Source organism: Ovis aries, chromosome 24 (assembly GCF_016772045.2).
Source record: "Ovis aries strain OAR_USU_Benz2616 breed Rambouillet chromosome 24, ARS-UI_Ramb_v3.0, whole genome shotgun sequence".
In the NCBI taxonomy this organism is placed as follows: domain Eukaryota; kingdom Metazoa; phylum Chordata; class Mammalia; order Artiodactyla; family Bovidae; genus Ovis; species Ovis aries.
In genome coordinates, this window is record NC_056077.1 from 4,628,919 (window position 1) to 4,653,721 (window position 24,803).

Sequence of the window (24,803 nt, forward strand, 5' to 3'; positions counted from 1 at the left end):
CTGCAGCCCTATGGTCTGTAGCCTGCCAGGTTCCTCTATCCATGGGATTCTCCAGGCAAGAATACTGGAGTGGGTCGCCATGCCCTCCTCCAGGGGATCTTCCTGACGCAGGGACAGAACCTGCATCTCTTATGTCTCCTGCATTGGACAGGCGGGTTCTTTACCACTACCACCACCTGGGAAACCTCTGGATTAAACAAAATGCATCAGGGAGCTGGATGTGCCCATGACTCAGACTCTGGTTAAGCAGTCCCCCACGTGTTAAGGCCTAGAAGCCCCTCAAGTCCACGACTGCTAATTCAGATGAGGTTCTTTTATTATATCAATTTATTTTTATCAATTTATTCAAGTGGTAAAAAAACCCCTCTCAGTGGCAGGGCCAAACAGAGAGCCTGTAAACATGATTTCACCCCTCCTCTCTTCTAAGGAGCTTCCTTCGACAGGAAACACCATTTCAGTGGGCAAGTTTGGTGATGAGGTCTGTTTAAAAAGGGTCCCGTGATGTGGCCATCGTCTCTTCAGTCCACCCCCGTCCAAGGGGAACGGCTGGACCCTGCCACTTGGCTGCGGCACGGTCATCACGAGTTCCGTTGGCAGCGGCTCCGGCCCCGGGAGGCGGAGGCTCTTTGGCAGCAGCGGGCAGGCCCGGGGGGGCAGGCCCCATGAGCAGCAGACACAGGCAGGCGGGGATGGAGGCAGGCCCTCCGGGAGTGCTGGATTGCGTGTGCCATGGCAGGCAGCCAGGCGCGGGGCTGAGGCACGTTGCTGTCGGAAGCCTGGCTTGGCACCCAGGTCACGACTACCCAGATGTGTCGGTGGCCTTGGGACTTCCTCTTGCAGAAGCCAGAGCTCCTGGAAATGAGCCTCGGGAATAGGACACGACTGGCAGTGGGAGGCTTCAGTCCTTGAAGGGGTTACAGGAGTCACCCAGCTGCTCCTTCTCGGCGGCCAGGTGCTCCCCGTTCACCTCCTGCAGCGGGTGGTAGACGTAGGCCCCGTCCAGGTGCCGGCTCCGCGAGGCCCTCGACCCCAGGAACAAGGACACATTTGCCGCCGTGCTGATCAGCAGGAGGAACGCCAGGGCCAAGGTGATGGCCAGCCAGGTGGTCCTGCGGGTGGGAGAGAACCCGGAACAGGGGTGCTGGATGCGATTCGGGCTGGGGCAGTGCCGGAGGGGCTCCCCCTCCCCCACTTTACTCTTCCAGAACAGGAGCACAGGATCAGGTGCCTCCAGGGACCACACAGCGGGAAGCAAACGGGCCTGCAGGGGTGAGGAGCGTACTCCACACACATTCAGAAGCAGCGCGGACAGTTATTATGTGGGACAAACCTTGCCTGATATCAGGCCCCCACCTTGCCTGGTATTTCAAGTGAAGTGAAGGAAGTGAAGTCGCTCAATCGTGTCCGACTCTCTGTGACCCCGTGGACTGTAGCCTACCAGGCTCCATCCATGAGATTTTCCAGGCAAGAATACTGGAGCGGGTTGCCATTTCCTTCTCCAGAGGATCTTCCCGACCCAGGGATCGAACCCGGCTTTTCCACATTGGAGGCAGACACTTCACCGTCTGAGCCACCAGGGAAGCCCTTATTTGAGAGCCTGGTGGGCTGCAGTCCATGGGGTCGCTAAGAGTTGGACACAATTGAGCGACTTCACTTTCACTTTTCACTTTCATGCACTGGAGAAGGAAATGGCAACCCACTCCAGCGTTCTTGGCCTGGAGAATCCCAGGGACGGGGAGCCTGATGGGCTGCCGTTTATGGGGTTGCATAAAGTCTGACACGACTGACGTGGCTTAGCAGCAGCAGCAGCAGGGAAAAACAGATTTTGACATGCACCTCCCTGAGTTTCAGATGCTGCTAATAAATGTCACATTGTACAGGGCACAGAACACACAGCTGGGGACCTAATCCACCCCAAGAGGCAGCGTTTTGCATCCTGGGTTCCTGAGGATGTTGGCAACAGAGGCTGGGCTCTCCAGAATCCTCAAAGCAGACAGAGCAGCGAGGACCCACACCCCTCCTTCCCAGGCAGGGAGCTGGCGGGGTGGGGGCGGTCCTTCAGTCATCTTTCTTCCTTCATGTGAATCTTGGTCTGAAATCCTCATGCAGCAGCAGACATAAGCTGGCTGCCCAGGGTGGGGACTGCAGCCTGTCCCTCAGGCCCCCACAGCTCCCCTCCCCTTGCTGCGGGACCCCGTGGTCTCATACCTGAGACCTGAGCTCGGGGTGCAGGGCTCCTGGGCGCCCCTGTCCCTGCGCCGGTGCGTTTTCCAGCACACCTCCCGGGCTTTCCTCCCAGCCCTCACCCAAGCACCACGTCAGGATCTCCAGGAAGGACCGGGGTTCTGAGTTTTGTGATGAGCTCCCAGGCTCTGCCTCCAGGCCAAGGGGTTTTTCATTCACACTGACACCTGGTTTCCACCTCGAGGGGGCGGGCCAGGCACTGCCCTGGGCTATGGGAGGGACAATCATGAAGAGAGGTTCTCCAAGGGGGGCTCCCAGACCCACAGCATTGGTTCTTGAGCCCAGCTCTGTCTTCTAATACACACCCCCTACCTGGACGTCAAGTTGAAGACCTGCGCTAGAAAATAAAGACCCCACACAAGGGGTGAACACCCCCAGGTGCCAGAGAAATGACATGAATTGCTCAGGCTTCTACACTGAAAGCTGAGAAAACAAGGCCACACCCAGCCCCCTTGACTCCACTGCGGAGGTGGCCAGGGTCCTGGCTCAGCGTCTCCCTGGACGGCTCAGGTGGCTGCATCAGCTGGGACTCTCCCCGAACTTACGCCGGAGAACTGTCACCTGGGTGCCCAGCAGCCACCTCCTAGCCCTGCCTGGGCCCTGAGCAGAGGCCATACCTCAAAGGCGGAGGGGTGGGGGGGTTTTCTTCCCGCCCTTGCCCCAGGTCCCACTGAAGCACCTACCTGGTGAGAAGGGAGAGTTCTCCTGCCCGCACAGTGACCTCAGGAGGTGGGAAACACTCCTTCACTGCAAGAGGCCAGGGGGAGGCTGAAGGCTGGGAGAAGAGGGGTCTGCCCTCTCCTGCTCCCAGGCGGGCCCTGGGAGGGGCCGTACCTTGGGAGAAGAGGCTGCTCAGGGTGGGTGACCAGTTGACACTGCAGTTGCCAGTCTGGGGGTCGCAAGGACACTGGTGCTCACACTTGCAGGGGCTCTGGCAGCCTGGCCCGTACCAGCCGAGCGGACACTCTGCGGGGAGGAGCCAGGAGGACAGCGGTGGGGCCCCGGTGGCCAGGCCTCTCTCTGCACTGTCAGGATGCGCCCGGGTGTGGACAGAGCCGGGCTGACGCAGGAGCACCCCCTGGGTGGGGCTCCCTCCTGGCTGACTCAGGGCACCTTCCTGCTTACCCTGCACACAGGTGTCTCCAGTGAAGCCAGGGGGACAGGCGCAGGCCCCCTGCACGGGGTCACAGGTGGCTCCATTATGACACTGACACTTCTGGGCGCAGTCTTCCCCGAAGAAGCCACTGGTGCAAGCTGGGGTGGGGAAGGGAGTCGTCTCTGCCAGACCTGGCCCTGCCCTCCCATCCCAGGCTGGGGCCCAGGGGATTGCAAACGCATCTTCATCACCCCCAGGGGCCCTGCTGGTTCACGTGTTCTCCCAAAAGGCAGTTCTGGAGAACGTGCCATGTGGCAGGGCTGAGGCCACGCCCTCGTGGAGCCTTTGCTCTGCTTGGGCAGCGGCTTCTGGTCTAGGAAGGCAGTGAGCCAGAAGGCACGCGTCGCAGGACGAGTGGGGATGCGTGCGCTGGAGGGAGGGGGCCGAGTGCAGCAGCAGCGGAGGACTGAAGCGGCAGGCTGGGGGGCTGCCGAGGGCCTGATCTGGGGCGTGCAGGGGGCTGTGGCCGGAGCACCCGCAGCCTGGCAGGCCATGCTGGGGAGTGCAGACTCTCCACTCAGTGCCAAAGACAGCCGCTAAGGATTTAAGCCACAGGTGACAGCAGTCCTGCAGGACACAGCTGAACTGTGTCCTCCCAGAGACAGCTTCCAATTCCAGAACCTGTGAGTGTGAGTTTATTTCAAAATACTGTCTCTGCACATGCAATTAAGGATCTCAAAATGGGGAGCCTCCTGCATTTAAGATGGACCCAAATCCCAGAGGCCTGGGTCCATGTAAGATAACGGAGAGGAAGACTGGCCCCGGACAAGGGAGGAGGCTGTGCCTGTGAAGTCAGAGACAGACTGGGCTGAGGCAGCCACAGCCAAGGAGCACTGGGGCCACCGGGAGCTGGAGAGGCAGGAAGGACCCTCCCCTGGACCTTTCAGGGCCAGCGCGGCCCCGCTGAGCCCTTGATTATGCAGTGCTGGCCTCCAGAACTGTGGGAGAATAAAGGACTGTGTCCATCCCGAGTTAGTGGACTCTTGCTGCAGCAGCTGCAGGTCACTAACATGGTGATTTACACATGGGGCGAAAGTGTGAGACAAGAGCGAAGAGACTAGTAGACCAGGAGGCGGGGATAAAGGCAGCTGAGGCTTGCAGCTCCCACGATCACCCCCGCCCGAGAGCCCCAAGAGGTACCAGGGAGGAGGTTGGCCTGGGGGCGCTTACCCTCACTGCAGTTGGACCCTGTCCATCCAGCTTCACAGCGGCAGCCAGCTGCCAAGACAAGACCAAGAAAGCCGGGTGAGGACTGGGCCGGGCCGGGGCCGTGAGAGCGGGGCACCCGGGCCGGAGCTGCCTCCCACAGAGCCACCACTCACTCTCCGTGCAGAGCCCGTGCTGGCTACAGTTGGCGGGGCCACAGTCCAGCTCGTCGCAGGCAGCACCCCGCCAGAAGCGCCCTGTGCACTGGCAGCGCCCCTCCACACAGGTCCCGTGGCCGCTGCAGTCTGGCGGCTGGCAGCGGGGCGCGTGCACACACGCTACGGTGGACACGCGGCGGGGACAGCGCCACATGTTGTCCTGGCTGCAGGAGGACAGGAGTGTGAAGAGAGGCTGAGGTGCTGGCCACCCCTCAGACCACCCGCTGCAGAGCCTGAGGGCTGCCTCGCTTCATCTCTTCTCCAGCCTTTTATAGGTGCTTCCCACCCCAGGGCCTTTGCACACACTGTTCTGGACCCAGTCACCTCCACACCCTCCAGCTCTCAGCTCATGATTCTCTATCCTCAGGTCTTCCCTGATCATCACCTGCCCCTTCCATTGGCCCCGGGCAGGGCTGGTACACTATGTATACCACTTCCTGTAAGCAGCAGGAAGCTGGGATCTCAGCTTCTCTACTGGACCCCCAGAGCCTGGCAAAAGACAGGCACTCAGTATTTGTTGAATGAGACAGCCGGGAACAGGCCTGGCCTTGGACCTCAGCAAGGGGGCTCTGGTGGGCTTACCAGTGATCAGAAGGGTAACTGGCCAAGGTCCCGTTGAGCACGAAGGTGGCAGAGCCTCCTCCATCCAGGTTGATGGCGTTGACCACGTCCTGTTTCAGCAGGAACTCTGCCATCTCCCACAGGTTAATGCTGTGGCACAAGATGAGCACTGCTGACCTTGCGGCATCTGCTTCCGGGTTAGTGCATCTTACTTTCCACAGTGGACAGTATCACACACCCGCTACAGCAGGCAAGTTTCTAAGTGCTCCCCCTGCCCAAGGTGCCCTGTCCAAATCTCTGGAAGCTATGACTGTATCCAGAGATCAGCCTCATGATCGTGTTACGATACACAGCACAACTGTCCACACATGGGGACCCTGTCCTGGATGATCTGGGTGGTCCCAACAGAATCACAGGAGTCCTTAAGAGCAGAGAGCTTTCTCAGGCTAAGGCAAAAGACGAAGTGAGGGAGACTGGAAATACGAGGGGGTTAGATGGATTTGACACACCTCTGGACCCTGAAGATATACAACAGGAGAGTATACATATGAGGAGGAAAGTGGGCGGCCTCATGAGTGCGGGGGCCCCCAGACAGGAATGACGCAGAGACCTCAGTCCTACAACTCCAAGGACTGCATTCTGCCAACAACCTGAGTGAGCTGCCAAGACAATTCTTTCCCAGAAGCTCCAGATAAGCCCCCTATCTGGCCAAGAACTGGATGCTGTCTGTGAGACACTCTGAACAAGAGAACCTGGCTGAGCACCGCCGCTCTCCGCCGACTCCTGATCTATAGAGCTCCAACCTAATAAATCAGAGCTGCCTGTGCCAATCCGTTACACAGTAGCAGCAGAGCCACTCACTTTATTGAGGAGGAAATGAGCTCAGAGGGGCCAAGTAACTTGTCCACGGCCACAGAGCCAGCACACGGCAGAGCTAGAATGGGGACCCAGGTCTACTCCTGGCTTTGTGAGTAGACACTTTGCGATGATTTCCTTTCACCCCAATCAGAGCTCAGGAGATGAGGCCCTAAGTCAAGGAAACTGAGAGCAAATGTGTGGAAGGTGATGAGTTCGTGGAAGTGGGACAGACCTAGGGACCCTCTGCCTGTGGGAAGATAGGGGACGGGTGGGTATGAAGATCCCCAGGGAACATCTGAGGGTCAGAAGGGCAGCTGATGGTGGGTTGAAGCTCCTCAGAGCAGGACTCACCCCCGCTGCTCCGTCTGCCCATCCACATGCAAGAGCACCAGCTGCCCCTTCCGGTCGTGGCCCACGGCTGTCCTGGCTGAGATCACGTTCACAAATCTGCTGAAGGAACCTGAAGGAGACGCAGCCTGGCTGATCGCCTGGCCCTTCGGGAGGCCTTCTGGGCTCTGCCTGCCACTTCCTGCCAGTCTGACACCACTCTGCACCTCTAGGTCTGTGTACCCAGCTATCTGCCTGCCCCCGAACCCCGCCCCAGTCCATCTCCACAGAGCGGGCAAAGGGCTGTTCTTCAGTGTAAATCAAGCAAGATCAACCTCCAGGTGAAAACACTCCAATGGCCTCCACTGTCCCAAGTCCAAACTCCAAATGCCTTACGGATGCCTGGCGTGACTTCCCTGGGCTGCTTGCTCTACCCCATCTCCTGGCGGTCTCCCCACAATTCCCTGCAGACACCTTCTGTTCCTTCTGGCCGGACTGGGCTTCTCCCCAGCTCTTCTCACAGCTTGCTCCTTCTGAGCTAAGCCACCTCCTCCATGAAGCCTTCCCTGACTGTATAATCTAAAACAGTCCATTTAAACACCTAGGCCATGGCAGACCTTCCCTGCCCCAGTATTTCACATCTCAGTGGTTCTCAAAATCCAACGTTAATCAGAATCACCCAGGGAGCTCCTTAGAACACACATTCTTGGACCTCACCCCAGGGATTCTGATTCTGTAGCTTCAAGGCAGAGGGGGAGGGAATGAAGTTCTGTGTTTATACCAAGATCCTGGGTGATGCTGATGCTGCTGGTCCACAGACATTTTAGGAACACTCCTCTACTGCCTTGTTCATAGCTCCATTCCTCCAACTTCCTCTGTCTTAGCACTAACCACTTCTTTTTAGTATACTATATATTTCCTTTCTTATACGTTTCATGAAGCAGGGATCCCCATGGATTCCCAATACTTAGAATGGTACTTGTGGAAAGACTTCCCCTACCACCCTTGTTTTCAAAAGACTTATTGCCAACACCCCCACTCATCACCCACATCTTATGGTACTCAGTGTCCCCTTCCCACCTGTCTCCTGGGTCTCCTCACACTCAGCCGCCTGACTCTCATTGATGTAGATGCTGCCGTTGCGAATCAGCCACACAACCCCACTCAGCAGCTGCACAAACGGATTCTCAGTGTCCAGCACCTCCTCTTCAGACAGATATCTGGACACAGGGAAGTAGCGAGATTCAGTCAACAGCAGCGGCAAACTGTGCATAGTGGGGCTCCCCATCCCCACCCCCTGCTTGGCTACTAGATTCCTCCTGATGTCCAGGAACCTGCCTGGTCCTAGAAGCAATCTTTGCAAACAGTCCACATATCCCAGTCTACACGTCACTTAACAGAAACAACCAACCCCAATAGATCTCAAGTCCACCTGTAGCCCTCAATCTCTCAGGCCGTCACCCCAGCCAAATTACCATCTGATGCCTGCAACAGCGTCTTAACTGGCCTCCTTGCTTCCACTATGGCTCAACCTGCTTAGTGTCCAGCAGGGTCAGAGCAAGCTCTTAAGTGACCAAAATCAGTTCTGTTCTCCTCTGATACTTTCCTCCTTCCTTCCCTCTCTCACACACCAAGCCCCTCTCCACCTCTGACCCTTAGCATCTGCTGTCCCTTCTGGCAGCAATGCTCTTCCTCCAGTTTTGACCCTGGTTGACCTGTGATTAAATTTCACATTAATTTTCTCATGTGCTTAAGGTCACCTTCTCAGACCAGTCTTTTCTGATTACCTTCCCTAAACTCAACTCTCTATTTACAGTCAGTTCATCCTGTTCACTGCTTCACTGCTTATATAGAATTTAAATTAACTTCAGTATCTCTCTGGATTTTGTTTAATTTTTCACTAGGATTGGGGGCTATGTGTGTTCTTTTTTGAAGGCAAAGACTGTTTGCTTGTTCACAGCCATATCCCCGGTACACAGCACACAGACCGACACAAAGCAAGCAGCATACCAAACTGGAAGACGAATAGACTACAAGGAAGGTACTACCTTCCCCTTCCTGGAGATGCGGAAACGGAGGCTCAGCGTGGTTAGGCGACTTGAACACAGCGGCACGGCTACCTCTCGACTCTCAGGCCCTCTGCCCTAAACAGTTACCGGACACCCTGCCTCCTCACCCGGTGACCAGAGTCCCGTCGCGGCGGATCCCGAACTGCGCGTTCTGCAGCCCCCCGGCGCTGCTCACCCGCCGCCCGCCGCTCACCACGTTGCCCAGGCACTCGCCCGTCTCCATGCCGAAGAAGCCGCCGTTCTGGGCGACGGTGCAGCCGGATGGCCGCGCCGTCTCCTCCACAGTGGCGCGGCGCCTCGACGCGCAGCCGCCGGGTCCGCCGGGTTCCAGGACCGAGAAGGTGCGCAGGGGCTCGGGCGCTCGCGTCAGGTGACCGGGCACCGCGCGGTCTGCGAAGTACGAGACGAAGGTGCGCACGGAGGGGCGGTGGGCGCTGGCGGCCTGGGCGGCCGGCGGCCAGCTCTCGTGCTCCAGGCGGCCGGCGTGCACTCTCGTGCAGTCCCGGGCGAGGCGCGCGCGCGCGCGGGAGTAGGGCAGGAGCACGTCGTCGTCGCGGGAGGCCCTGCGGGGATTGGGGGGCACACAAGAGTTCGGAGTGCTGTGCCCCGGTCTGGGGGACCGCCCCCGCCACAACCGGACTTGCCCCCGCGAGTGCTGTACTCACCCCGAGCCGCGGTCGCCGGATGCTTCCAGTAGGAAGCCGCGCAGCGCAATGAAGAAGAGAAGGAAGCGACCCATGGAGGACGCCATGTTGGACTCGGACCTCCGGTCACGTGAGCTTACCCCACGTGATCCAGGACCAAGCTCGGGTGGCAGCTCTTAGCTCTGAAGCATTTGTGCTTCGGATATCGCGAGATATCTTCCTGATAACTTGCTGCGTTAATTTTTTTAGAGGGGGCGGGGTTCTGGGATGGCGGGGACGTTTTACGTTGTAATATTGAAGTCTACGGGAAAGTTGACAAAGTAGTATAAAGAACCTCTGTGTACTTTTTATTTGTCTTTACCGATTGTTCCCGTTTGCGCTTCATTCATAATACACATTTTTGGAACCATTTCAAGCCAAGCTGTGGACATCATGAAGCATCACCTAGACACTTTTTATGTATCGCACCTTAACACTTTATGTATCCTCTGTGAGGATTTTCTTACATAAGCACTGGTCAAGTAAAATTAGGATGGTTCATACCAATAGAATTCTACTAACTAACCCACAGGTCACATTCAGATATTTCCAGTTGTCCACATAATGTCCTATATAGCTAGCCAAAGGCGGCATCCCGGGTTACGGTGGCCTTTTGGTGCCTCTGTAATGCACAAGCCACACAGGAGCCAGCACAAGTGTTCAGCTGCCAAAAATTCACCAGCAAACATTGGTCTGCTGCCAACTTCCGGGAAATCCCCTGTTCTCAATCAACCAGGAGTTGCAGGTGACTTTTGCTCTTCTCCCTACTTAGATGTTTGTCACTCCCTTATAAGTGTAATGTGTGTGTGTGCTAGTCACTTCAGGTGTGTCCGAATCGGAGCCCTAGAAGTCTGAAAGGCTGAGAACCAAGACCCAACGCCCAGCTCAGCTGCACTCTACGTTTATTCATCTGCTCCCACACCTGGGTCCATCCCGGCCCCACCTCCCCGGCTCGGCTCCCCGAGGGCAAGGGGGCCAGCCATGACCCTGGGTTCTTTGCTTCAGCTGCTTCTGCCTCAGGATGTGACCTGCACCCCAGGACTTCAGGATACGATGGACTAAAGGTGTGGGCTTCATCTTCCTGGTGGTGGCAGGCGTGGAACTGTGTCAGTGCTGGTTGGGTGGTGTCATCGTGGGTGGCTGCAGCTTTCCCTCTGCCGGGGGGTATTCCGCCAGGACATAGAGGAAGCCACCCAGGGCTGCAACAGCCATGGCTGTGTTGTGGGAGGAGCAGCCATCTGGGGAGACAGACAGAGGTCCCGCTGTGAGTCCTGGGAGGGGGGCACAGCAGGCAGCCACTGCTCCACTGTGAGAACTTCTCAGACCTTCTCCCAGCCAGCCTGGTGTCCCCAGATCTCCCTTGCAGGACTGGGCACCCACCTGCCAACCTCCATGAATGTTGGCTGCTAAAGTCTTCCCTCTGGGAAGAAATGTCTTCAGCCAGTTGGAACCTCATCTGGGAGGTTATGTGTTGTCGGAAAGACTTCCTTACACAGGCAGGGGTTACTCTAGGTTGTGATTCACGCTCCAGAGCCCCTTCCTGGAGGCCACATCCTGGTCTAGTTCTTTCCACCTTCCCCTAAGCTCAGGACCTGCATGAGACCTTCTAGAACAGCACCCAATGGCTCCATTTCACAGATGGGGAAACAGACACTCTGGGAGCAGAGCAGAAATCCCAACCCTGGAGACTATAGCTCATTTCTTCTACTTGACAGCCTCCTTCAGTCCTGCCTGGGGCCTACCTGGTCCCATGTTTGTCCAAACAGCAACCTGGGCCAGGAGCTCCTTTGACATTATTTATAATGGCCTCTTATTATGAGTCTTCTGAGCTCAAAATGAGCTGTCCACCTTTAGTCTCTGAGCAGGTTGAAGACAGCCATGACTTTACTTTCCTCTGGAGAAGGGACTGCCCCTCTGAGGGAGAGAGAATGCAGACTTCAAGGAGCCTAATTACTAACCCTGCAATCCATGCTCACTGGCGACCTTCAAAGGACAAATGTCGTGGGAAGCACGTTGCATGATGATCTGAAATTGACCCCCCAAATCCCCTATGAATGAGGCACTGCTTGGTTCCCATTTTACAGATGAGGAAACTGAGGCTCAGAGAAATTGAGCAACTCCCACAGCAAAGAAAAGCAAAAGCTGATTTGAACCCAGACAGTCTGATTTCAAGTCCCGTGCCCTTAGTCAACAGGTGTGCATGTCATAAGTGAAAGAAGGAACATGCCTCTCCCAGCTTCCTGGGCTGCTGGTCAATCTGCAGGGGCCCCAGGAAGGAACTCAGGCTGTAGGATTTCTGCAGCTCCCTCTCCAGCCCTCAGGGCGGTCCTAATGTCTAGCTGTCAGTCTCCAGGGAGCAGCGAGCTCTCCAGAAGTGCACAGCGGCTCCTCTACCACTGGCTACAGGCAGCCCCAGCCCCTGGGTCAGGCAGACCTTGCCAAGGCAGGGGGCCCTGGAGGTCTCCTGAGAACTCTACCCCCCACCAGCCCAGCCTTTGGTGGCAGCTACAAAACAAACCCGTCGTCACTGTCCTCTCTTGTCACTTGCAGGTAGATGGTGAAGCCGTGGTGGAGTTCCTTGTGAGACGTTTAGTTGTTGGAATCATTCCCCAGTGTGTGCTGGACGTCTCTGTGCTGGCCAGCTCACCTCCCTTCCTGCTCTTGCCTTGCAGTTATTTTATTTTTTATTAATAATTATAAAAGAAATCTTTTTGTGTGTGTGCTAAATGGCTTCAGTCATGTCCGACTCTTTGTGAGCCTATGGACTGTAGTCCGCCAGGCTCCTCTGTCCATGGGATTCTCCAGGCAAGCACACTAGAGTGGCTTGCCATGCCCTTCTTCAGGGATCTTCCCAACCCAGGGATCGAACCTGCATCTCTTCTGTCTCCTGAATTGGCAGGCAGGTTCTTTACCATTAGCACCACCTGGAATGCATTAATAGTCATAGCCTGTTTTTTGTTTCTCTACATTGATGGACTGACTACCTAGCGAACTCATCTCAGCTAGAACACATTTGCCAGGGAAGGGGGCGCTGTTCATAATGGCTCCAGGGAAATTCTCTGGAGGTCCAGTGGTTAGGACTGTAGGCTTTCAGTGCCAGGAACCCTGGTTGGATCCCTGGTCAGGGAACTAAGATCCCATAAGCCATGTGGCACAGCCAAAAAATAAATAAAAGGGCTCCAGGATGGCAGGTGTAAACTGGGAACACCAGGACATGTGGCCCCCAGGACCGTGCCTGTCACTTGTCCACTGGCTCAAAGATCCCCCTTCTGCCCTTCTTTGCTCCAAATCCCAGTGCACCAACTCCTCCAAACTATTCAATACGTTTACCAGACTGTCTTGCCCACCACCGGCAGGCACAGGTGGGATGAGGGGAGAAATCTCTCCCCCCGCCCCCGCCCCCTCTCCTCCGCATCCAGCCTCCACACGCTCTGCTCCTCCCACAGTCCCTCCAGCTCTGCATCCAGGGAGGACGGGGGCATCCTGCAGTGGCTAACCTCTGTGTTCCCTTACCTTTTCTGTTTTCAGCTCTTGCAGTACCTCTGAGATGAGTTCCCTATATTTAATTCCCTCTGCTGAAGTTCCCAATGAGGTTCTGTTTTCCTGACTAGGCTTTGATCAAGAGGGCTTACCTCTGTGACGTTCAGTGTAAAATACACTTAAACATCTCTTTTATGTTCCCATCACTGGAGACAGCATCTCTGGACTCCCCACTTTCAAAGAGGAGAGCATCATCAATTCCTACCCTTCCCTTCAGCTCCCAAACACAAAGACCCTCCAGTCTGGCCCCTCGGTGGTGCTGGGGGCCTGTTTGCCTGGAGTGTGAGCTGTGTGTATCTTTTCTAGGGCCTCTTGACAAGAAGAAGGTCCCTTGGGTATTTTCATTACCTGCAAACTGTTTCTCTCGCCTCTTCACTCTTCTCAAAAACTGCTGTTGGTACTGAATGGCTTTAGGTAATTCTTCATCTTCAGCAGCTGGGAGAAGAGTAAAAGGTGAACTTCTCAAGATGGATTTTTTTTTTTTTTGTATTTCTGTTTTTCTTTTTTTCAATTGGGGTATAATGGCGTTCCAATGTTGTGTTAGTTTCTGGTGTAAAATGGAGTCGATGGATTTTTAAACGTTACTGGCTGGGACTTCCCTGGTGGTCCAGTGGCTAAGACTCTGAGCTCCCAATGCAGGGGGCCTGGGTTCCATCCCTGGTCAGGGAACTAGGTCCCACCTGCCACAACTTAAAAAAAGATCCTGCACACTGCAACTTAAGATCCCATGTGTGGCAAATAAGACCAGGTGCAGCTAAATAAACACTGAAATAACTACTGGCTAAGCTCCCTCCTCTTCACAACACCTCAAGCAACACAAGCCTCCTGAATCTGGAGGTACTACCGGAAGTTTCTGCGAGCACCTGTCTGCTGCCACATCCCCAACACCTATGTGTGTCTGTGTGCACGTGAGTGCGTGGACACGCATGGTCCACGTCTCTCTCCACATTCCTAACACCACTGCATCCTTTTCCCACCTGGCCTAGAAGCCCAGCACCCCCCCGCCCCCAAACCCCGCTCCCAGTCAGGGAGGAAGTGCAGCTCACCTGGCTCCCCAAAGCATCCTTCCTGCGGCTTCTGCCAGCTGAGAATGGCCTGCAGCCACCGGAGCTTGTAGAAGTCGGAGAAGCCACTCATCCCACAGAACACAACTGGAAGCAAAGACAGGGGACCCTCTGCAGGCCTGCCCCTGCCCCAGGCCCATGTCTTCCCCCTTCCCAAGGCCACCATGGTGCCATCTACTAGAGAGAAGCAGCACCAGGAGGTGGGCACTCAACACTGTGGCTGGGACCTCCCCGGTGGTGCAGTGGATTGGAATCTGCCTGCCATTGTGGGGGACACCAGTTTGATCCCTGGTCCAGGAAGATTCCACATGCCTTGGAGCAACCAAGCCCATGTGCCACAACTACTGAGCCTGTGCTTGAAGGCCTGCAAGCTGCAACTACTGAAGCTCATCCCTAGAGCTTGTGCTGTGCTACGAGAGAAGCCACTGCAAGAAGAAGCCTGCAAACCGCAACGAAGAGTAGCCCCAGCTGACTGCAATTAGAGAAAGCCCTTGCCAAAAAAAATCAATGAAGACCCAGTGCACAAACAAACCGCACAGCGGCTGGAAGGAGGCAGCCCTGAGGGCCTGCCTTGGTGAGCAGGGGCCCCCAGACCCGAGCCCTGCTTCCACTTAGGGCCTCAGTCAGGGCTGCCCAAGAGTCAGGGTCAGTCGGGGGCCTGGACACCCAAGCAAAGGAGCAGCCACCAGGGATTCCTCTCTCGGTCTCCTCTCTCAGGCTTTAAGGGTCCGTTTGCCAGTCACCTAGTCGGCCAGTCTGTGCAGAACTCCAGCCCTGGGTCAGCTTTTGGGGGCAGGAAGCAGTCAAAACAGTGGCAGAAAAAATACAGAATGTGCACTTAAACTCGAGTTTCAAAAAAATGATGAATAAAAAAAGAGCTAAGTATGGCCCATGCAGTGTTGGGGATATACTAAGAATGTATTCATTGTTTATCTGAAGTTCAAATTTGCCTGGGTATCCTGTATTTTCATTTGCCAAGCCTGGCAGCCCTGCGCTGTGTTGTGTGTGTGTGTTTGCCTGAAATCAGGGACACCCTGCAGCTCTGTTCCTAGAGTAGAATGCGGGGCCCACTGTTTTCCATGAAGATATCCCGGGTTGGGTAGGCATATCCGATGGCATCGGCTCTCCGGTTCAGGTCCATCATGTTGGCACAGAAGACGTTCATGTAGTGCTGGCTCTGGCGGAACAGCCCTCTGGAGCACCCCCTCTGGGGGAACAAACAGAGAGACAGCAGATGTGTGCTCTGTCACAGGGAAACACCTGCTATTCTGAAATGGTTTTGCAAGTGGCTGCCTTTGACAGCAGATCTTTCTCCTATTTCCCCAAATTTCTTCCCCATCTGCGCTCCCAGCCATGGGAGGCTTAGTCACCGGGGGATGGAGAGAGCTGGGTTCAAGTCCTGACTCAGCCACTTAGGAGCTGGGCGACCTCTACCACCTAAGTTAACCTATCATGATCCTCAAGGGTCTTCATGGGGAGAAGAAAGTGAGGCCGCTGGGTGCTGCACCAGAGGGGCGCTGGCGTGGGTGGGAGTGCCGGACACCAGGGGGCTCTCTAAAGCTGTTAGCCGCTGTCACTGCAAGCTGATTCCAGCCTAACCACGCTGTAGCAGACAGCTACAGCGCTGCACAAGGGATAGAACTACAATATGGCCCAGCAATCCCGCTACTTGGTCATACACCCTGAGAAACCCACAATCCGAAAAATGCACACGTGCCCCAGCATTCACTGTAGCACTGTTTACAATAGCCAGGATATGGAAGCAACCTAGGCGTCCATCGACAGATGAGTGGCTGAAGAAGGTGTGGAAAATATGCAATGGAATATTACTCAGCCATCAGAAGGGAATGAACGCGAGTCAGTTGCAGTGAGGGGGATGAACCTAGAGCCTGTTATACAGAGTGAAGTAAGTCAGAAAGAGAAAAACAAATATCATATATTAATGTATACATACGGAAATCTAGAAAAATAACACTGATCAACCTGTTTGCAGGAGAGGAATGGAGATGCAGACATAGAGAAGGGACTTGTGTACTCAGCCGGGGAAGGAGAGGGTGGGACAAACTGAGAAAGGAGCCTTTACATATATACGCTATCGTGTGTAAAATAAATAGCTAGTGGGAAGCTGATAGATAGCACGGGGAGCCCAGCCTGGTACTCTGTGATGACCTAGAGGGGTGGGATGGGGGGAGGGGAGGAAGGCTCAAGAGGGAGGGGACATACATATATATACACACACACACACACACACATATATTTATGACTGATTTGTGTTGTACAGCAGAAACCAACACAACATTGTAAGAGCAATTATCCTCCAATTAAAAAACAAAAACAAAAAAGAGCCCAGGCTGCATATCGGTCTCCCCACACGGAGAGAAGGACGGGTGATGAGAACAGGCTTTAAAAACTGCTATAGCAATACGTCAGACTAATTTTCTATCCGCTGAATCTAATCATCACAACAATTTTCCTTGTAATTTGGCTTTTATTGTATTTATAAAAACACTGGGCTGTGACAATGTGCAAATAAATAATAATAAAAAAGCTATTAAAATCAACAATCCTTTCTTGATTAAGAATTTCTGAGCATTGAGTAGCATTTTTGAATAGAGATAGCAAGCTCTGCTTTGTATGTAAATAAATATATGTTTAAAATGAGTATTTAGCGAGAGTTCCCTGGCAGTCTAGTGGTTAGGATTCTGTAATTTCACTGCTGTGACCTGGGCTCAGTCCCTGGTCAGGGAACTGAGATCCTGCAAGTCATGTGGTGAGGCCAAAATAAAATAAAATGAGTGTTTAGCAAAATGTGAGTGCTTGGGGTTGAAGAGTGTTGGGCACAGGGAGGGGATGGTGGATCTCTTCTGGTCTTGGCTTGGTTTTCTGGAAGCAGCTAGCGACGGATTTTGTTCTAAGACCTTTTCCATCTGTTGTTTACTGAGTTACTTCTGCGGCTCCTCTCCCAGCCCTTCTCTGGTTCGCTGATGCCCTGTGATCCAGTTCAGCATGCAAAGCTCTTTGTCCAACAGAACCTCAACACTACCACCTCCAACCTCGCCCCCACTTTGGTTGGATTTCACTCCCAATGAATGGCATGCAATTTCCCACTCCTGAGGTCTGAAGCACAGGTTTAAAACCCACTTATTTTCCTGGTGTGAACGTGAAAAACCACACTGTCAAGAGTGCCTTCTGGTCATTTTTTCTCCTCCTCTGGCTGTGGCTGGGCCTATGCCTGGCACTTACCATTCTGGCTGAGAGGAAGAAGAGTAGCTGGTGGGACAGGCAGTAGCCAGAGCAGCCAGGCCTGGTCATGAGGCTTCTGCAGAAATTGGAGAGCCTGCAGGGCTGGCTGCTGTTTGTCCTGCGGGAGAAGTGGTTCCAGGCTGTTAAAAGCATCCTGAATAAAGCCTGGGGGCCTGGAGCCTTCCCAGGTCCTGATTCCCCCTCTAGTTACTACAGCCCCCAGCAGGGTCCAGGTTCACAGCTGAGCCAGATAAACACGTGTCCTTTTCTGGACCAGCTGAATCGGTCCCTCTGGCACAGTGAGGTGACACTGGAGCTGTCCTGGGTTGGGGGGAGCCACCAGGGGCTGTGACATCTCATATCTCCGTGGGACTCCCCAGTACCATCTTTCCCAGAATTGCCCTAAACAGCAGATCCCTGGGCCTGGGCTGTCCCTCCCACACCCCGTGTGCCAGGCCTGCCCCATAGAAGGGACGGGGCAGGTCCCCCATTGCAGCAGAGCCACTCTGCCAGCCCAACTGTGTCCTGGCCCAAACACCTCTCTGAAGGATGCTGAGATGACGGGGCCTGGGCACCTGCTGCCTCTTCTGCTCATGGGTTCCATGGGTCCCTGCACCTAGGGCTGGCCCTGGAGGGTTTCCTCCAAGCCTTCTGCACAGCAGGATAAAATGGTGAGCTCAACAAGGCTGAGTCCTTCTTTCTGGGACTTACAGCCCTGTCCTGCTTTTTGGAACCTGTTCTCTTAGGTGGATGCAGTTTGCATTTGTTCTGCAGAACCATAAAACAAGCGTGAACTGCACCTGGCAAGGAGAACTGGTCCGCCGAGGGAGGTCAGCTTCCTGCTATGGGGTCAGGGAAGGTTCTGGAAGCAGGATACTGGAGCTGGCCTAATTGTGAGCAGTTACTTAAGCACAGGGGCTGGGGTGAGGTAGTGGGGAGGGGAAGAGATCCCACAGAGGCGACTTCTGGGCACGGGCAAAGGCCTGCAGTGGGAGGGAACAGGTGCATCTGAGGGTCTGAAAAGAGGCCCCAGGGGCTTGACCAGAGGACCCTGGGGACCTGGGAGGGCAGAGAAAGTGCTAGTCGCTCAGTCGTGTCCAGTTCTCTGCAACCCCCATGGACTGTAGCCCAGAAGGCTCCTCTGTCCATGGGATTCTCCAGGCAAGAATACTGGAGTGGGTTGCCATTTCCTCCTCCAGGGGATCTTTCTGGCCCAGGGATTGAACCTGGGTCTCCTGCATTGCAGGCGGATTCTTTACCATCTGAGCTAGCAGGGGAGGGCATAGGAGTTGAGGCTTTACCTGAGAACAAGGAAGCTCCACACTGGGGTGGGGTGTTCAGATGCACCTTTTGGAAAGACCCCTTTGGTGTGGGGAGACCAGTCAGTTGGGAGGTGCAAGGCATAGAGGTGGGTGTCTGGAGTGGGCCGGAAGCCTCAGATGGAGGTGGGGGCCAAATCAGAGATGGGGGTGGGACAAGGAACAGCTCTCAAGGGAGCTGGCACCTAGTTTTGCCCAAACCCCTGGGGTTTTGGGGGCTTCCCAGGTGGTGCTAATGGTAAAGAACCCGCCTGTTAATGCAGAAAATATGAGAGATGCAAGTTCCATCCCTGGGTTAGGAAAATCCCCTGGAGCAGGGCATGGCAATCCACTCCAGTGTTCTTGCTTGGAGAATCCCATGGACAGAGGAGCCTGGTGGGCTACGGTTCATAGCATCACAAAGAGTTGGACATGATTGAGGTGACTTGGCACAGCACAGCGCTGGGGCTTTGGGAAGCAAGTGGGACTGGAGGACTGGCGGAAGGCAGGTGCTTTGGGGTCTTCAGGAAGTGAGGCAGGTCCAGGGGACCCACCCGGTTCCCAGCAGCTGCACCAGGCACAAGTCACTGAGCTCCTCTGAGAAGGAGTCCTCCTGCTCAAAAGTGGGGTAGACCATGGAGGCCTCAGTGTGAGTCCAGGCACGTGGAAGCTTCCAAAACCCAGGTTTGATGGTCAGGTGGAACTCTGTAGAGAGGAGGGAGTAGGGGGAGACACAGGAGTGGTGAGCTATGCCATGGTTAACCACCCCCAGGCTCCTGTGGTTCTGAGCCTGGGAACTGGCTGTCCCTCCCCTGGCAGCCCTGACTGCACTCGGGTGCCTTCAGGGCTCTGAGCATTGCCTGAGGGTTGAGCACTGCATTTGAAATATTCAGAAAGCTTTTTATCTGATTTTTTTTTAATCACTAGGAACCATGTTGGGACAGGCTCTGAGTAAATCCACCACACCCCATGGAAGCTTCTAGGAAGGGTTAGTTGCCTCCTTTGGTTCTATTAGAACATGGAGCTCTTACAGAACTGACCTCAGGATGAGCCAGGCTGGGATGGTCTTAGGGACCAGGCCTGGGAGAGGGTGTATGCTCAGTTGCTAAGTTGGGTCCGACTCTTAGAGACCCTATGGACTGTAGGCCGCCAGGCTCCTCTGCCCATGGGATCTCCTGGGCAAGAATACTGGGGCGTGTTGCCATTTCCTCCTCCAGGGGAGAGGGTGGAGCATCCCACATTCAGAGAAGCAGGCCGATGCTCGGGAGGGCCAGTTATCTCCCCACCTACCCTCCTGGACCTGGGACAGGGAGCCTGGGAGGCAGGGCTGGACCACATAAGAAGCTAGTTTATACCCCCTACAGCCCCCACCCAGAAACAACTCAGGCCAGGGCTTATAGGGAGGGGCCCCTTGGTAGGATGACTCCAGGCTGACAAGGAGACAGAGGCTCTGCATTCTAGGGCGAGAAGAAAGATACTGGCAAGATGCACAGTTTGCTGTGCAAAGGGCCAGATTATGTTTTAGATCTTGACCCTCCCTCTCCTCTGGTCTGGGATGAGCCTTTGCCCCCAAGCCTGGACATGAGCTGAAAAAATGAGGGACAGCCGCTCCCTACCTTCCACCTGCCCTCCGTGGGTGGGAGAGGCCATCTGAAGCTGAAGTCAAGGATGACCAAACCCCCCCAGGGGCAGCTGGTTACAGGTCCTCCCAGAGCCTCCCTGACACTGACTGAAGCTATACCAGGCGGTTTCAGTGGACGCCCCCAGAAGCTGTCTGTGCTCCTGAAGAAACAGGACCCCACCCATGCTCTTACGTCTCAGGTACTCGGGGTCACTCAGGTTGAGGTAGAAGATGGAATCATGGAGGAGAGGAGCCAACTTCTCCACCAGCTTGCCCACACGCAGGCTGAGTGGCTGCAGCTGGGAGTCCTGTGCCCACTTCTCCTGAACGCCTTTGAGCTGCACTGCAAGGGGAAGCAGAGTTCATTCATCTGGACATTGGACAAACCAGATGGACAGGAAAATATACTCCCAGTTATAATGCATACTGAGCCTCTCTGCTTCTTCCAGCTCTTGAGGGGAAAATATTTGCTGAGTTTATTGGAAATTAGGCCTCTGTGGAGCTCAGCTGGGTACTGGCGGGGCGGGGAGTGGTGGTCAGAATGAGGGAAGGTGGTGGCTAAGAGCTTGATTTCTGGGGGAGGGGGGCAGGGTTCAGATTCTGTCTCTAATGCTTTCTCATTGGGTGACCTGAGGAAGTCATTTAATTTCTCTCTGCTTCACTTTCTCCATCTGTAAAATGGAAGTAATGATATTCCTTACTTCTTGGAGATGGGGTTATAAAGATTAAATGAGCTAATGCATGGCACTAGTGGTAAAGAACCTGCCTGCCAGTGCAGGACACGTTAAGAGACGCGAGTTCAATCCCTGAGTTGGGAAGATCCTCTGTAGAAGGGAATGGCAACACACTCTAGCACTCTTGCCTGGAAAATCCCATGGACAGAGGAGCTTGGTGGGCTGAGGTCCATGGGGTTGCAAAGAGTTGGACATGACTGAAGTAACTTAGCAGTAATGTGTATAGAGGACTTAGCATTGTCCAGAGTGCAAAAAAAAAAAAAAAAAGCACTTAATAATGTTTACCTATTACTATTTGTTATGGAGACTTAGGCTTTGTGGTCCAGGAGGAAAAAATGAGGGAGAGACTCAGATTGCAGAGTGGAGGACTGTTGTGTACAGTTGAGCAGGTTGTACACTGCACAAGTGCAACACACATTCCTATCATGGGTTTGTACATGTTTTAAGACAATTTTCCAGCAGATGTCAGTCAAGTGACTCGAGAAAGGTGGTACCTTTTTCTAATTCTCACAGAGGTGCCCTGTGGACTAGTAGTGGCCCAGAAGGGGCGGGAGAGGATGGGGTGGCTGGAAGAGAAGGTCATGGGGTAGCCAGAAAGAGAGGAGATGTGAGGGGGAGCTTCAGTGCAGAGCTGAGAAGTGAGACGAGGTAGGGCAGCTGCTGTCAGGTTGGGCACTGCGTGGAGCAGAGTGGACAAGTTTTAAGGAGGGTGCTGAGCAAGTCTGGCGGGATGATGGGCTCCGTAACACCCCTCCCCCAACTCCGCTCCCTCTCTGAACTTGAATCAGGCAGTCTAGTTCTGAAGCCTTGTTCTAGATTGTTTGGCTGAACCTGTAGATGGAGAGTCCCAGGAGGGTTGCTGATCCTCAGAGAGACCAGGTGAGCCCAACCTGACCTCGTGGTGATCCTAGGTCCTTGGGCTTGTTCCTGTTTCTCCCTGCATGTGTGGTATCTGCTGCCGCATTCTGGAACCCCCTTGAGGCAGCTGGAAGCAGCTGGAGGGACCCTTTGCTCTCCTAGATCAGTGTCTGCCTGTCCAGCCCCAAGCAGAGAGGACCCAGGAGATCGATGGGCAATCTCTTATCACTGGACCCCTCCCAGAATGTGAACCCCCCTCTCTCTCCCAGGAAGGTTGAGAATGCAGGCAGGATCCTTAGAAGGAGGGCCCATCCTTTCGGCCCCCTCCTGCTTGGAATGGGGCCAATCAGTGAAACCAACATGAAACCGGGGAAATGGCAACATGCGACTTCCAAGCGTGTGCTCAGTCGCTCAGTCGTCTTCGACTCTTCACCAGGCTCCTCTGTCATGGGATTATCCAGGCAAGAATACTGGAGTGGGTGGCCATGCCCTCCTCTAGGGGATCTTCCTGACCCAGGGATCCAACCTGCATCTCTTGCATCTCCTGCTTTGGCAGGCGGGTTCTTTACCACTGAGCCACCTGGGGAGCCCCTGTGACTTCCAACATTAGGTTGTAAGAGACACTGAGGCTTCTGCCCAGCTCTCTCTTGGGTCACTTGCTCTGGGTGAAGTGGCTGTTGAGCTATGAGGATGCTCAAGCAGTCCCTGGAGGAGCCCACGTGGTGGGGAACAGGGGCCTCCGGCCGCCAGCCAGCACCAACCCACCAGGCCTGTGTGTGAATGGGGCAGGTCTGCCAGCACTAGGGAAGCCTTCAGATGATCACAGTGCTGGCCACCATCTGGATGGGAACCTCACACGAGACCCCGAGTCAGAACCTCCCGGACAAGCTGCTCCTGGATTCCTGACGAACATAACCCAGGAGATAATTGTTTCAAGCAGCTAAATCCTGGGGCAGTTTGTGCAGCAATGGGGCTTCCCAGGTGGTGCTAGTGGTAAGAATCCACCTGCCAATGCAGGAAATGCAGGTTCGATCCCTGGGTTGGGAAGATCCCCTGTAGTAGGAAACAGCAACCCACTCCAGTATTCCTGCCTGGAGAATCCCATGGACAGAGGAGCCTGGTGGGCTACAGTCCCTAGGGTTGCAAAGAGTTGGACACAACTGATGTGACTTAGCACGCACATATGCCAATGCAGGAGACACCAGAGATGCAGGTTTGATCCCTGGGTGGGGAAGATCCCCCGGAGAAGGAAATGCAACCCACTCCAGTACTTTTACCTGGGAAACTCTGTGGAGAGAGGACACTGGTGGGCTGCAGTTCATAGGGTCACAAAGAGTCGGACAGGACTTAGTGACTCAACAACAGAGGAGTTATAAGACGGGACCAGGGTTACATGAAGGAGACCCCACCCTGATCCTGGCCTGGAGGGGAGGGGACCAGGGTCTTAAGGGTCTCCAGGATGCAGCCTGGGGGTGGGGGTCAGCGGCGTGGGGAGGCCACAAGGACACAGTGCAGAAGGTCCCAGAGCCCCACCGCCTGCTGGGATCGGAGTCTTGGTGTGGGGAAAGTTGCTGTGGCAACACAGATGGGGTGACACAGGAGTGGGGCCAGCCAGAGCCCGGGAGTTGTCGCTGGGGTCAGGGAGGGGCTCCCTGAAACCCTTGGTGAGTGTGGGGAGTGGCCACCTGTTTGCCTTGGCCTGTCTCCAGCCTCCTCCTCGGGGATCTTATATCCCTCAAAGCTGAACAAACACTTGGCTCTTTTCTCGGAGCCTGCAGGCCGCTCTGGATGGATGTAGGGGGAGCCGGGGAGGGCACACTCCTTCTGCTAGCCTTGGTCCTGGCATGTCTGGAGGGGGTGTGCTTAATAGCCCAGTTGTGACCCCAAATACTGTAGCCCGCCAGAGTCCTATGTCTACGGGATTCTCCAGGCAAGAATACTGGAGTGGGTTGCCACTTCCTACTCCAGGGGATCTCCCCGACCCAGGGAGCAAACCCGCATCTCCTGTGTCTCCTGCATTGGCAGGCGGATCCTTTACCTACTGAGCCGTCGGGAAGCCCTGGCATGTCAGGAGGGAGGGATTGTCAAATGAATCATTCCTCCCTGGAAAATAATAATTTCCAAATCTTTTCTTGAGTGGCCTCTGAATCCTTCCTGCTTCTAAAAAAAAAAAATTAACTGATTGCATAGGGTCTCTAGACGCCCTAAAAGGGGCCAGCCGCCCTCTGCCCCTCTTTCCTTATAGTCAGAGCATCGTATTTGGGGACCAGAAGGTGGGCTGGTCCCGGGGTGCAGAGCAGGCAGGTGACGGGCTGAGAACTGCCTTCTCGGTGGCCAGTCCAGGCCAACCAGAGTGCACCCACCTTCCAGCATCCGGAACCCCACCACGCCGTCCAGGTTGATTTCGGGCAGCCTCTTTTTCAGGAAGGACGTGGCTCTGTCCAGCGCAGAGAGGATGAAGCCCGTGATGGTGGCCTTGCCCTCTGGGGTACCTGGCGGCGGCAGCCAGGAGGGCTGCAGTGGCGGGGCCGCCAGCAGCAAGAGCAGGAGCGGGAGCCCTGGGCTGGCCATGGCTGGTCTTCTGAGAGAGGCTGCTGGAGTGCTTCAGCCCCGGGCCGGCCCGCCCCACGCGCCCGCCTCCCGCCTCCTCCCCCTCCACCCCAGGAGAAGCAGAGGAGAGGCGGGGCTGATCCTGTAGCCTGGAATGGCCTGGGCAGAGGGTTCGGAAAAGGGCGGCTACCAGGGACTGATTGTGGGGATGGGGGTGGGGTGGGGTGGGGTCGGGGAGGCAGGGGTCAGAGCCTCACAGTCAGGCCAGCCCTGCACATGGAGCCAGCTGTCTGCAGGCTGGGGAGAGGAACCATCCTTTCCTCTCACCCCTGACTCTCTAGGCCCACAGGCTACATCTCTGATCGAGCAACTGCAAAGTTAGTTTGGCTTTATTTTGCTTTGTTTGAAATAAGTTTGAAATGAAAAGAGGTTTGCTCTTTGGAAGGAAAGCCAGTTCTTTGCAACCCCATGGACTGTAGCCTGCCAGGCTACATGGGATTTTCCAGGGAAGAATACTGGGGTGTGTTGCTGTTTTCTTCTCCAGGGCATCTTCGCCACCCAGGGATGGAACCCGGGTCTCTTACATCTTCTGCATTGACAGCCAGGGTCTTTAACACTAGTGCCACCTGGGAC

The 24,803-nt window shown here is 55.1% G+C and overlaps 2 protein-coding genes across 3 annotated transcripts; both read right to left on the reverse strand.

Moving 5' to 3' along the window:
- Positions 1-309: 309 nt before the first annotated feature.
- Positions 310-9,355, reverse strand: NAGPA (N-acetylglucosamine-1-phosphodiester alpha-N-acetylglucosaminidase). The gene is made up of 11 exons (XM_004020756.5): positions 9,245-9,355; positions 8,687-9,142; positions 7,591-7,730; positions 6,535-6,643; positions 5,347-5,475; positions 4,723-4,928; positions 4,571-4,618; positions 3,370-3,498; positions 3,079-3,210; positions 2,928-2,991; positions 310-1,109 (listed from the first exon to the last, which is right to left on the reverse strand). The coding sequence occupies exons 1-11, from the start codon at positions 9,328-9,330 to the stop codon at positions 899-901; spliced, it is 1,710 nt and encodes a 569-aa protein (XP_004020805.3). The 5' UTR covers positions 9,331-9,355; the 3' UTR covers positions 310-898.
- A 792-nt stretch (positions 9,356-10,147) lies between these two features.
- On the reverse strand, positions 10,148-24,224 carry C24H16orf89 (chromosome 24 C16orf89 homolog). 2 transcript variants are annotated; one of them, XM_027961423.3, is made up of 8 exons: positions 23,984-24,224; positions 20,222-20,371; positions 18,962-19,112; positions 17,110-17,227; positions 14,938-15,073; positions 13,849-13,953; positions 13,151-13,237; positions 10,148-10,500 (listed from the first exon to the last, which is right to left on the reverse strand). In XM_027961423.3, exons 1-8 carry the CDS (start codon positions 24,189-24,191, stop codon positions 10,370-10,372), a joined length of 1,086 nt encoding a protein of 361 aa, XP_027817224.1. In that variant the 5' UTR covers positions 24,192-24,224; the 3' UTR covers positions 10,148-10,369. The 2 variants fall into 2 exon arrangements, with proteins under 2 accessions (XP_027817224.1, XP_042095639.1); XM_042239705.2 differs by lacking the exon at positions 20,222-20,371.
- Between the last annotated feature and the right edge of the window lie 579 nt (positions 24,225-24,803).